The sequence below is a fragment of the Castor canadensis genome, chromosome 18, assembly GCF_047511655.1.
Source record: "Castor canadensis chromosome 18, mCasCan1.hap1v2, whole genome shotgun sequence".
Classification (NCBI taxonomy): Eukaryota; Metazoa; Chordata; class Mammalia; order Rodentia; family Castoridae; genus Castor; species Castor canadensis.
Window position 1 is genome coordinate 11,003,170 of NC_133403.1, and position 14,090 is coordinate 11,017,259.

Below are 14,090 nucleotides of genomic sequence, written 5' to 3' on the forward strand. Positions count from 1 at the left end.
TCTTCCAGGCTCACAACACTCTGCTCAGCAGCCGGGGCCAGCAGGGGTGCAGCCTGAGTGGGCGAAGCCTGGCCCTTCCTGCCTTGCTGGAGCAGCTGCCCTCTCATCTGTTTTCCATTGGGTATGTGAAAAAGGTTTCTTTTGGGAAAAGAGCTGGAAAATCACTGACCTCATCCAACTGGCCCATCTTTGGAGATGGAGAAACTGAGTTCAAAGGGGACAGGACCAGGAAAGAAAACAACAGGACTGAATTCTGAGGGCAATGAGTAGCCTTCCCTGAAGCTGGCACACTAGGAATATCTGAAGATATGGTTGGACTTGGTCTAAGTGCTTAGACTCCAGGTTCCTCTTGCCATTTGCAAGCCATGGCTACACCTACGAGGCTCCTGGCTTGAGGGCCCACTCAAAACAACCCAATGACATGTATAGCAAAGTATGGGAGCCCTCAAGCTAGAGTATGCCTTTCACTCTGAGGCTTGAGAGCTGACCAGGACCCCTAAGTGCTCTGGTAACCCTGGGCTTTTTGCTGCCACAAGAATCTATCTCAAGCTAAATATGGTGGTCTATAACCTACTATGTATGCCCTTCTACTGGAACAACTGCAATCGTGGGCATCACTGGGCCATGGGATGTACTGCCTGGGTCCCTTACTTGGGCTTTCATGGTCAATGTCCACCTGGAGTGAGAGAACCTAGTGTTCTGGAGGCCAACTGAACAAAGCAGAGGCTGGCACTGCCATGTCATCCCCTCTTAAAAGGGCACATTCTTACAGTGATGCCCTGGAGGTGGGAGCTCTTAGCTCCTGCCTCTTCAGCAGCCACAGACCTCCCCCAGTCTCTCTGACTATACCCAGGCCACCCTGAATTTGAACAGGCTGCCTGCCCTGCCCCACTTTCCAGAGCTTTGTCAAGGGTTCCCACACCTCTGCCTGGAAGCCCGCTGCCCTTGCCCTTGGCAGGCAGCACACCTGGGCCTGGAGTGATGCGTCCTGGGAGGAGAAAACGCAGAAGATGCAAGGATCTGCCCAAGCTAAGAGTGTTATGCATGTGCCTCAGAAAGACATCGCAGGGCCACTAAATACAAGAGTAAACCTCTGAAAAATAACTTGCAGTGAGAAAAGAAGTCCACACTGAAAATGTTCTCTTCAGGAATGTTAAACAGCGAGCTCCTGACTGAACACCCCAGAGTGGAACAGAGCAGCTGGGGGTGGAAGGGACCAGGGCTGAGGTCAGAGTTGGATGTATACACAACACTGCCTTCTCTCTGGGGAAAAAAAACAGAGGCTATACAGAAACTCTGGCATGGAGGTTGGTCCACAGGACCTGGGTCCCTAGTTCTAGGCTCTAGTCTGGGCTCTGCTACTCACTGGCTATGTAATCTTGGGCAAGTCTGCAGAGATTTCTATATCTCCTTGGAGGACTGTCCTGAGGACTCAGTAAGACCATGAATGCTAAGGGCTTAAGAGAACATTGCCCTTTGTCTAACTATTCTGGCCTTGCCACAATTACGAATCCACATCTAGAGGTGGAAGCTGTCTCTAACGGTCAGAAACAGATATACACCAGGGAAGGACAGTCTAGCCATGAATGTGGGCAGCCTGGCTTGGCAAGACCTCTGACTTTATGCAGCATCTTATCAGGGCATCCTGTGGCCATGACCTTGCCCTCATCTCATCCTTGCTTCTCTACTGTGTGCTACCTCTTGCCCCTCTGGGAAGGAGACTGAGGAGCATCTCAGGTAGATAGCAGTCCCTCTCAATTTACTTCTTCTGAGGTTCACCTACTTTCCAGACAGAGAGGCAGGAATGACAGGGAAATCTTCGGCAATTGCCAGGTTGAACATGGGGTGAACAAGTCAAAAGCTGTGAGGTTCTACAAAGTCCACAGAGCTTAGGATATGGAAAGGAAGGAAAGGTCAGGGATAAGCTCAGAATCCACACCAAGTGTGCTTTTAAGAGTCATTTTTTGCCCCTGGAGAACTTGGAAGTGTTTCTTTTGTTTACTCTGCTTGTGCAATTGGCCCATGCATCATTTCAGCAATGCTAAAAATAGTGCTATTGCAGCAATTCCTACTACAGCCAAGAAGCTCACATTTCCTCAATTTAAACTCTTTCCCTGCTTTTCTGTTCTCTGACTCCCACTATGATGTGACTGGGTTTCCTTTTACCCCAACAGTAGTATGGCCCTGCTGCACACCTTGGGTCATCTCAGTGATGAGGAAGCGGTAGTTCAGCCAGGCCAGATGACCTGTCAGAGTCACAACCACAGGGAGGGACTAGGAGCAGAGAAGCCAGTTGGTTTCCTTGCCAAATAGGGGTGGTATGTCTACCACCACTGATGACTTGGCATCATGGAAGAGGAGAAAAAGCTACAACCAATTCCAGACAATTTCCTTTGAGAACCAGATGATGTTGGAGCTTTAAGAGACAAAGCTACCCTGGGGTGGGACAATAAGCATCATGTTCCCAACATGGCCTTGTATGATATCCCTACTGAGGACTCTGTTTACCCCTCCGTTGCATCATGGTGCTATCCACTGGAGGACAGGCACATGCATGCACACAGACCCACTGGGCTCCTGAGCCCACTCCTTGCCCCGCTTACTCTCTTGTCTTTACTCCCCGTCCCTCATCTCATCAGTCCATGAGCGCTCAGGGTCTTTCCTCTTGCCTGTCTTGGGAACCCTCCACTGGCCACCATTCCTACTGTCACTGACTTGGTTCAGAACACCTAAATCCCACCTCAGGTGTCAACCTCAGTTTCCTCATTTGCAAGGAAGGAAGGCTGTGAAGATTCCTTAAGCTGTTGCAAATAGGGAGCCAAGTAATGGCAGGTCATCAGTGTTTACAGAGCCCTTCTCCGATAAACCTCCCTCCTAGATGTAGTCACGGCAGCTGGTACTACGTCTGGAAGATGCCCTTCTGCCCAGTCCGTCTGCCTTTGTGAGAAGTCCACACTGCATCTGGCCCAGGAGGGCAGGACCTTGTGGTATTCACCCCCCATCCCTGTGTCCACTCTGCAGCCCTGCAAACCCCTCCCTGGCATGCACCCATCTGTGCCCATGCTACTGCTCACACTGCTTCTTCTGTTCAGAAGGAGCCTGATCCTGCTCTGTCCTTTGCAGGTACATCCCCCAATATTACACTCATGTCTTTCTCACTGTCCACTCACCTTCAGGTGACACACCTGAGCTCCAGGAGGGCTGGGGGCTTAGGTCTAGGGATCTCAAAAAGCACATGTGCAAAGTGACTTCCATTAGGACTCAGGCAGGACCTGACAACTGCAAGGAGGCCAGTCCCTGGGCAAGTTGTGGGTGAACTTGGCAAAGGCCAGGGCATAGTAACACTGAGCACAGAGACCCTGTACCCTTGTGAGGGATCCTGACTACAGAATGGCTTCCATCAGCAGACCTGAACAGGCCTGAGGAAAGCACTGAATGAGTCCAAAGGCCTGTGGGAAGGATAGGCAATGGAATGCCAGGCAAGGTGCCAAAGAAGAAGGCTGAAGTGCGGGGGCCTCGCTCATGGCTTCTACAAACTGGGGTCGGGGTTGCCTACTAAGCTTCTGGTCAAAGCAAGGGAATACAGTGAAAGTGAAACACAGACACAATTGGTCACTCTTACTGTCCTTTCCTGTCACATACCCACTGCAGACATCATAAATAGAAAGACAGGTGGGATATAGACTCCAAATTCCTAATGACATAGTGGCTAAGGGTGCAGGTCTCAATGTTAGACAGACCTGGAATCCCAGCCTGGCCATTTACTGTATGATACATTCCTTTAGCTTCTGCACCTTGTTCAAAGGGGTACAATGGCATCAGTCCTCTGTAGAGCCCTGGGCCACTGTGCCCTGACCACTGGCAACTACTGCTACAGAAATGCACTTGGCAAGCATACTTTGGCAACACCAAGAGCAGCTATGTCAGCTGGGGAGTGGCCTGTGACAGAGACTGAAAACAGGACCATGAGCTCTGCTATTCAAGGGAAGGGGTTAGGCTTCCCCTTCCAGTGGGCAGAAGAATAGAAAAGGACTTTTGCTTTTCACAGTCATGGACCATTGGCAATAATTTTCCCATTTCTACAATGGAGACAGTAATAGTACCTAAGCCTCACATACATGTTATGGGGAACCAAAGGAGGCATTCCAAGCAAAGCCCTAGTGAGGATGGTCATGCAATGGCTGCCATGGGCAATCTTCCCTGCCAGGTTCCCAATTAGGCCAGACTGGGACAGAAATGGATGCTCTAGTGCTGCAGCAAGGTGTCACCTTCCACTGCTGCTGCCTTAGTAACTTTAGCCCCTGTATGGGCCTGGGTGAAGGGACTAACATAGAGAGGTGGTACAACCCAACTAGCCAGCTCCTCAAGTCCACACACTGAAATAGAATTGGTTTCTAAGTTAGCCAACAGTGAAGTCCTGGCCACCAAAGACAACCCTGATTGACATCTTGGCCTAGCTACTGGTCCCTCACAGGCCTGGGATCCTAGCTTCACCTCTTGGTACAGTCAGATGCCTATGTACTAACCCTATCTATGTATCTAACGCTATCATTCTCATCCAGTCAATGGCTAATATTCTTGCCTGGGGCCACTGGGCCAATCCCAGTAAAGGCATTCTTCCTTGAGTGAGGCTACAGGCTTCAGTGTTAAACATGGTGCAGTTCATATCCCTTCCCCAAAACAGACAGGCTGTGCAATCGGGGCCAAGTTGCTTTATCTCCTGGCACCTCTGGGGAGCAGGAACTAATAATCCAGCTTTGTAGAGTAGCCTACAAATCTGAGCCCTTATTGACAATGTGGCAGGCCCAGGATTTGACACACAGCAAGTTTATAGTGGGTTAACATGCTCCTTGAAGTGTGAGCACAGGGACAAGCAGAGATGTAAACAAAATCAGTCATAACTGGCCCTGAGTGTGGAGAAGGTGATGTGGGACTGACTTGGGAAAGCTATAGGCTGTGATAAACAGGTTTTTCCTCTTCTAACATTCCCTGGCCTTGATCAGAGAGGGTGGGTAGAAGTCCCTCTGCTGATGGTCCCAGGGCTTGTTTACTCCGGCCGGCTTTCTGGGGGTGGTGCAGAACATCAAGAACTGGGTATTGACCAATACCTCTTCCCTAGGTTATACCTTGGTCTTCACTGATATTTATTTGTAACAAACCCTGAACTTAAGGCTGGTTCTGTAGGGAGGGGCTGTCCACAGGTTCACCAGGCATGGCACCAGAGGGATGAAGGGAGAACCAAGGGGCAAGTCTGGCCTGGGTTGACATGGGGAGGCAATGCTGGATCTAGCCCTACCATAGGAGGCAAAGACTCTAGGGCCTGGACGTAGCTGGATTTCTGAATACTGAGCCAGGTTATTCCTATGCCCCTTGTTCTGGGGCTGCTGCTTCCCAGTTAATCATTCCGGGGAATTCTCCAGGTGAGAGGGATTCATGGTCAATAGGCATGCCCTGCCTGCTGGGTACCAAGCCAGCAGGAGGTACTGGGAGTATAATGGCAATGCTGTTTTATAGAAAGTCCCCACCTGGGGCTGCCCAAGTCTGCTGGGCTTGAGATTGTACTCTGCCTGGCTCCACTGGCATCCATCTGGACCACTGGCTGTAAGGGAGGGTGAGGAAGGAAGGGCATTAGCTGAGGCCTGCCTGGAAGGCAGGCCTACTGCATCTGGCATCTACTCAAAGGGTAGGGGGAGGGGGATTCCTCGAAGGTCAGAGCCAACTGGCAGAGTAGAATGGGTGTGACTAATTCTTTCTGAGAAGAATAGACTGCTTGGGGGCATTAAGACCTTTTCTCCTCTCCTCCCAGCTCTGTCAGGTGGCTAGCCCCTCAGCTGGCTATCCCACCAGCAGGAGCCCTTTCTCTCCCAGACCACATCAAGGCCCTTGGTAAGCACCTAGGCTCTAGGCCTAGGGTCAGCACAGAGCGCAGACACTTTAAAGAAACATGATAACTGTTCTTCCCATTGGTTTAAGCAAACAGAACCACCTGGGCCTGTGTGGTTGCGGGCAGGTAGGAGAGAGAGGCCCAGAGCCTGGGCAGACAAAGTGGACTGGTCTTAGGTGTGGGAAAAGGCTCAGCCTTCCTAGTTGCTTGGGAAACATAGACTGAAACCACCCAGGGTGCCTTGTCACACCCCACAGATGGGTGAAAATCAAAAAAGATATCTGTGGCTGAGGGGTGGGAGGGGTGGGGCAATGCTGGTGGAAGGGAACCTGGCCAACATTGTAGAACCATTTGGCAATGTGGCTGGGTGTGGAGGGTCTGTGTCCTGGCCTCTACTTCTGGGCATTTGTCCTAGAGACTCTTTCACAGATAAGGAAACAGATGTGAGAAAGGGTGTGCTTTATAATGGTGGAGGACACCTGTCCATTGGGAAGAGGGCAGGTAGATAAGATCTGAGGCAAGTCAGACACTACAGCACTATGTAACTGTGGCCAAGAAAGAGGAAGCATCTATAGGCACCAATCCCCAGGCCAGACCATGCAGCACGGAGCCCAAGTGGGAGGCCTTAAACTTCCAAAGGGCCCCAGCTATGCATGACTCAGGGCCTCTGCCACCCCTTACTTCAGTCCTGTCCCTCTGGTACCAGTGCTAATCTCTAGGATAGGTGAGGGCCACTGGGATCCAAAGAAAAGCCCCGAGGCCCCATGTAGGCTGATCTCCAGTCCTAAGGATGAGATGAGTGCTGGGGACGCTCATTTATCTGTTGGGACTATACTGGCCTGGGCAGCCCAGTGCCTTGTGCAAAGCCAATGAAGAGGAGAGGAGACAGGAGCTGAGTGTACATGAGCCCAAAGTCTATGCTCTTCTTGCTGCCCCTGAAACCGAGGGGCTACTGGCTTGAGCAGCAGGCAGGCCCTACGTACGTGGAGTGGGAGTGCGACTGCTTCCTGCTCTGTATGGCCTCAGAGTTGGGAGGAAGTGCCAGCCTGGCCCACGGCTCCCTTTGCTTCTTTCACAGAGGCTACAAATTAGATTGAAAAAGGAAGGCAAAAACAGAACAGAACAAAACAAAACAAAAAACCAGCCTGCTAATATAAGCGAACATTTTGGGGAAGAAGGGAGAGCCACCTCTGGCCTCGGTCAGAGAACGTTTCAGAATAAACTACAAAACAGTGAGAGAAGTTCACCCTGACAAAGTAGCCTGATTCTAACCCACAAAGACCCATCTGCCTGTCTAGAGGTGCACACACCTGTACAGAAACTCCCAGAAGCTCTGGACAACCAGAAACAAGCCCCAGCTTCTATGATATGGGCAGCCACCCAGCTGCACCTGCCACCCAAGTTGGCATGTGCTTTCCAGGCCTGCTATGTGCAGGAAGAACAGCCCCTGCTGGGGCAGGGAGCTGTCCCCTCTCTGGAGATGTGGGTTCAGTCAATGTGTGAAACAGTGACAATGATTGGATTGTCATTTGTGGCATGACTTGTGCCAAGTTCATGCTTCCCTTACTCATTCACAAGTTCAATCACACCACTAAGCCTGCTGCATGCCATGTCTATGCCACTATGGAGGACTAGCCAGCTGTGGGGCAGACCTCATGTGCAAGGAGTTGGGAACCTAAGGTCTCAATCACCCATTTCCTTTAGTGCCCAATCATTCCCCTGGACTATTAGAGTCTCCATGAAGGCTCAGTCACCTCCCTCAGGGAGCTCCCCTAAGAGTGCCTTCTAATTCTGACCTCTCTATCCTACCCACTTTCTAGCTAAGCAGCACTCTACCCTGCCAGTGGGAACCCAGCTCTCTGCCCCTCCCACATGTCCCGCAGCATCCAACGGAGGCATTGCACACAGATGTCATGAGGGGTTCTACCATAAGCCTCCCTGTCCTGTGGCAGGGGCCTGTCCCTTACCACACACAGCACTGACTGGATCAGGAGAATGTGCTTGGATGCCATCTATTAAGGGAAAAGAATAATGAAATCAATCCATGAATATTCAGTGAGTACCTCTTCTGGGCCAGTCTGGGCCAGACCAGGAGATTCAAAGAACATGGCAGCAGCACAAAGATGCACATACAAGGATGGCTTTTGAGACCAAACACTAGACCCACACAAAGGAGATGGCAGCAGCACAGAGCAAGATAGCCTGAAAACTTCTCCAAGATTTAGTGTCAAAAGGGCACCACTGTGGTACATACGTACACACACACACACACACACACACACACACACACACACACACACACACACTGAGAGGGCACAGTACCTGGAGTGGAGTGGGTAGATAAAGGTCTGTTATGTGTCTGAACTGTTGGTGGTGACAAATGTTCCACACAACTTTTAAAAATTGTCATTTAAAAAGTTACAAGAAGGTCCCTACTCAAGTCCTCCAGATGAAAGGGGCTGACCAGACTGCTGGGTGGGCAACACCAAGATTGGTCAGCATGGATGGTCTAGGGCAACAGGCTCGGAGGAGTGGTATTCAGGGTACGTAGTGACACTGCCCTCATCTTCTGCACATGTCTTGGTAAGAGTTGGCCTGCACATTCTTGCTTCTCCCCCGCCCCCCAAACAAGGCAGTAAACCCCTGTGCATACTGGAAGGGAGGCAAGCCAGCCTGTTCACCCCATCCTGTAAGTCCTATCTGTCACAGACATGGCCTTATCCAGTGGTAAGCCAAGGGCTGACTACCCTAAATGATCCTCTGATAACATGTCAGTAAATAGTTTTGTCATACTTGGTAAAGGATATTGGATGGATTCCCATGCTGAGAGTGCTCAGGGTCTGCCCAACACTTCCTGCCATGTTGGGTGCTAGACATGGCTCAAAGAAGCCAAAGAGCCCAAGAGAGTAGAGAAGGCCAGGAGAGAGCCCCAGTATAGTAAACACAGCAGGTTGCTAGAGGAATGAATGGCTGACCCAGAAAAGCCGAACTACCAGTCCAGGTTGCCACAGAGGCTTCTGGTTTTGAGGGAGGCATTGCCCACATGCCAGGTCCACAGGTGACTATCCCAGCCTTTCCTTCATAGGAACAACCACAGACTGACTTTTATTTTCTGGAAGGTGCCAGAAACTACAGGAGGAGTTGCAGGGAGTGAGCTCAGTAGGAAAGGGGCCTGGAGTACCAGGCCAGCTCTGGGAGGGCAGGCATCTGAGGAGCAAGCTTCCTTAACTTCAGCATTAGGAAGGAAGAGTGTCCTACCCATGAAGCAGACATGGAGGCTGGGCCTCTCATGCAATATTCTGCACTATTTTCAAGCACTAACAGCAGGGGAGGAAAGGAAAGAGGCTAAATATTTCCTTGAGCACCTACCAAGTGCTAGATCCTAGATTAGGGACACTACCCCATTATCTAACTTGGTTTCCTATAGTTACTCTTCAAGGCAGATAATGGAAACTCACTTTATAAGATGAGTAACCAAAGAGCTAGGAAATTAAGCAACTGGCTTGGCTCTAACTTTGGTCTATCAACTTGTAGAAAAATAGTTGTGCAAAAGGACCTACTTCATTAATGTATAGAGTTCTTATAACTCCATAACAAAAGATCCAATAATCCAATAGAAAAATGAACATGAATAGAAATTGCATAAAAGTTAAAACTGCCAATATGATATCACGGTCAGTGTTGCTCAGTGAGTGAAACTTGATGGATGGTATTTCCAGCTACTAAAAAGAGAATCTTCACTCAGAAGGCTGAGGCAGGAAGATCTCCAGTTTAAGGCCAGCCTGAGTTACACAGCAAGACTCAACAAACAAACAAGAGCAAACATTACAAAGCTCAGTAACAAATAGAATATTGACAAGGACTTGAAAAAAATGAGTCTAAAGCAGGGATGTGGACTACGTCTTTAGAGAGTTGGTATCTACAAAAATGTATTCCAGAATATAAGTTGTAGACATCAAATGGAACAACAGGAAGAAGGATTCTTTCCCTCCCTTCTTTATCCCCAATGAGCTTCAAACTGAACAGAAAATAAAAATACTACCACCATAAGAAATGAAAACTAGACATAGTTTAGAAAGTAGGTAAATAATTATTTTTTCATTTTGTAAAAAAACAGAAAATGTAGCATTTTAAATAAGAAAATATAGCTGTTTTTTATATTAATATCAGAAAATTGAAATAAGAACTGTTTATATTAGCTTTGATCATATCAATGGTGGCCAATCTTATTGTTTCCTCAAAACAAACAATTTTGAACAAAATATGAACACAACCAGAGTTTAAGTGAGGAGTCTTTGGCCCTAGAATTCATAAAAATTCAACCTTAGCACTTTTTTTTTGTGGTAGTGAGGTTTGAACTCAGGGTCTCATACTTCCTAGGTAGGCACTCATGCCTTCAGCCCGTTTGGCTCTGGTTACTTTGGAGATGATCTTGCTTTTTTGTCCAGGCCAGCCTAGACCATGATCCTCCAATTTTACGTTTCCCACCATTGCTGGGATAGCAGGCACACACCACCACACCCAGCTTTTTGCTGTTGAGATGGGGGTCCTGCAAACTTTTTTTGCCTGGTGGTCAGAAATGGCAGTTCTTCTGATCCTAGCCTCCCAAGTAGCTAGGACTAAGGCATGAGCCACCAGCACCCAGCTAACCACAAGTCCTTTGATTCAGGAATTCTATTTCTACGATTTATCTTATAAATGAACTTCCACAAATGTGCAATGACATATATATATATATATATATGAAGTATTGTTTGTAATAATGAAAGACTGGAAATAATTTAGATGTCCATCAATAGGGGATAGGGGATAGGTGGGTAATTCTAGATAATTCATATGCCGAGAGAACCATACAACTATTAAAAAGAATGAGTGAGCTAGGCATGGTGGTGCATACCTACAGTGTGAGGCAGGAGGATCACCAAGTTAAAAACTGGTCCCCAGCTAGCACTGCATTAGACAAACAAACAAATAAATAAATAGAGCAAGTTCTAAAACACTCTCTAAGAGATGCTATTAAGGGCTGGGGGTTTGACTCAAGTGGTAAAGCACTTGCATAGCAAGCATGAAGCCCTGGATTCAATCCCCAGCACTGAAAAAACAAGACATTAAGCCTAACCCAGGTGTGGTAGTGCACACCTGTAATTCTAGCTTTTTGGGAGGTAGAGGCTGGAGGTAGGGAGAGACATATACATAGAGAAGAAGGATGGGGGTGGGGGGGAGGCAAATTAAGTTATAAAAACCCAAGGGGCAGAAATGTGTACTTATGCCTTTTGTGTATACCTGTATACACTGGCTTATAAAGATGTGCCTCCTTTAGAAGGACACACGTGGGACAAAGAACAGTGGGTGCTATGAGGCAGGGAGGGTACTTCTCTTTCACAGAAAACCCCTTGTAGCACATAGATTGATTACTAATGACACCTACTACTTGTCTATAAAATATCAACAGAGAGAGGGTGGCCAAGGTGCAGGGCTCTCAGGTTCCAGGGTCACCATTGACCCAAAAAGGTCACAACTTGGGAGAAAGGAAGAACCATGGACTCAGACCTCCCACCACTTTGCTGGCTCTCAGTTGGGAACCTGCCTGCCATGCATCTTGAGAACTACTCTCTGCCACTCCCTTCTGGATCTGGGACCTGGTCTCAGCTCCTATTCAAGTGACCCCTGCCCTTCAGTTTCTCTGAATATCAGGAAATCAGGGAAAATACAAAAGAAACCAAAGCTGAGAGGGGCTGTGTAACTTGCCAAAGCCACCCAGCTGGGAGCTGGCCATGCTGGGAGGGGTGGTGGAGGATGGATGAGGAGTTAGAGATAGAAAGGAGTGAGGAAGCAGCTATCTCTGGGAAGGGTGGCCAAATGAGGCACCTCACTAGGGTTGGGCCTAGCAGGGTGTCAAGGAAGGCAGACATAGACTTTCTGGATGGGCGACAAGACAGGCCTGAGAGGTTGATCATGTTTTGCTCAAGGAATGAGTTTCCACTTCACATGGAAAGCAGGGCTGGAAGCGCACTAAAGTCCTAGCATTGGGAAATTTTGTTTTTTAAGCAGTAGAGTCAGCTTTAATCACAATCTCATTTGTGCCCAAGACCATGTGAAGGGAGGCTGAGCTGCTCCAGGGGATACAGGGCTATGGGCCTGGAAACCCTCACCACTGCCCAGAACTGTATGGCCCAGTACACCTGGGATTCCAAAGAACACACCAAGATTATCCATGTCTCTCCCTAGAGGGCAAACCAGTGCCCAGAGGGGGCAGTGACTTGCCAGAAGTCACTCAGCAATCATGGCCTCGTGCCCAAATCTAGCGCACTCTCACCTGCACCAATCTGCATGCCCTCTGAGGGCATCTCAAACTTAAGGCCCTGGGAATTCCTGCCTCAGGGGGTCAATTCATTCATGCGCCTTCAGTGAAAAGCAGTGGCAGCAAGCAACCTCAGAAAGCAACAAGGCAAAGTACTCACGTTGAAGAAATTGGTCTTGTTCCTCTCACAGAAGAGCCCCTGTGCCGGCATGTGCTGCAGTTGTTGCCACGGGATACTGCTGCCTAGCAACACATCGCGGGCCCACTGGAGGTTCTAGGGAAACAAGAAGTAGGTTGGAAGTGAGTGTGTGGGCTGCTCAGGGCGCCCACAGGGAAGGCAGGCGGTCCCCTCCTTCCTGGCTGCACCAGCAAACCACACAGAACAGTGGCTCCACTGACATGAATTCTACAGTTCCAAGTGGCTCTGGTCATGGCTTTTACCATGGGCTGTGGGACACATTTCCAGAACTGATGTCTTAAGAGCCCAGTGCAGCTGACTTCAGAATGCCCAAGGTGGACACAAACAACACTTGTCCACCTGCTGTTGGGAGAACACCCACTACCCCAAAAGACAGCCTGACTTGTTTATCAGGAGTCTCTATTTGTAGCCAAGTGGTACGACTGCTTCAGGTTAAGAGAACTGGGTTCTGGTTGCAGTGCTCAGGCCCAGCTCTCTGAGCTATGGTGCTTCTTGGTGGAACCCAAGCCCAGGTGGGACTGCAGGGGATGGGGAGAGGATGGGCATTGAGATTGGCTTTCTCAGCCTTCTTTGGGGCCTACTCACTGGCTCCGGGAGCAGCCCTTTCTCACCAAATACTGGTCAGCACCCTCTGCTGTCTGGTCCTCACCAGTGGCTAGCCAACCTGAACCAGAACCCTGGTCCTGAATCCCAGGAATGCCATCCTAGAAAGGAGAGGCTGGCAGAGGGCAGAGCTGAGCCTAGACTCTTCTCCCTTTCCCCTTGCCATTCCAAGCAAGCTCATGCTTGTGCCTGTAAGCCTGCCCCACCAGTTTCCACTCTATCCTCTGCTGGCCAGGCTGAACTTAGTAATTATTCCTCCCATCACCATATTAGGCAAAAGTGCAAAGCCTGACCCCTGGCTTGTTGGCTGTGGAGTCCCTGCTGGCTGGCCTCTATGCCTCTGCACCTCTGCTCCTGTCTCTACCTTTTTGTTGTTGTTGATAGTAGTGGGGGTTAATCTCAGAGCTTCTTGAGCCTCTCTACCAGCCCATGCTCCTCTCTCTAAATAGAGGGCCATGCCCCACAGACTGCTCCACCACACTGGACAGAATCTTGCAGCTATGTGGGGCGAGGCACACAAGAATGGAAGGTCCCTTTGGGACAGGGACAGGTGAGGTCTTAAGTATGCACTCCTGAAAAAAGTTTGCTGTTCCATGAAAGCTGATAGGAGAGAGCCATTTTCCAGGAGAAGGTTGGATGGTTAAGGTCAACACTGATTCCAAGACCAATCTCTACAACAGGGGCAAGGCCTGGCCCATGGTGCTAAGGTCCTATAAAGTCAAGGCTACTATGGCTAAGCAGGACTGTAGCCATGTCTGATCTAACCTGACATGCAGCCAGTGAGGAAGAGAGCCATGGGCAGCCCAGGATGCCAGGAAAAGGGCAAGAACAGCCCCTGTTGGACAAGACAGAGGGCCCATATGACCCCATAAGCCTTGTGTGCAGGCGGCTTGCTCTCTGGCTATGAGCCACTTTGGGCCCAGACACCTGTTCAGACACGAGTCTGGCATGCTGACATCAGACACAGAGTCAATTCCAACTGAAATAGTAAGAGGAACCTCAAGTAGGAAATTCTATGGGGGAACCACATGGGGGCCACTCTTGTTGAGGCTCAGCTGCTGTTAGGGTGCACTCACGCTGCAGTTGCCGTCTGGCTAAAATGA

At 49.4% G+C, this 14,090-nt stretch overlaps 1 protein-coding gene across 9 annotated transcripts in view; it reads right to left on the minus strand.

The window, feature by feature from the left end:
* Positions 1 to 14,090, minus strand: part of Cabin1 (calcineurin binding protein 1) — a 143,242-nt gene that overhangs the window by 31,510 nt on the left and 97,642 nt on the right. For all 9 annotated transcript variants that reach the window (XR_012443456.1, XM_020169892.2, XM_074060808.1 and 6 more), the window contains one exon: positions 12,346 to 12,459. Coding sequence is in view for 8 of the 9 variants with exons in the window: in XM_020169892.2 (XP_020025481.1) it covers positions 12,346 to 12,459 (114 nt within the window). In the remaining variant the exon portion in view is untranslated. The remainder of the gene's footprint in view (positions 1 to 12,345; positions 12,460 to 14,090) is intronic.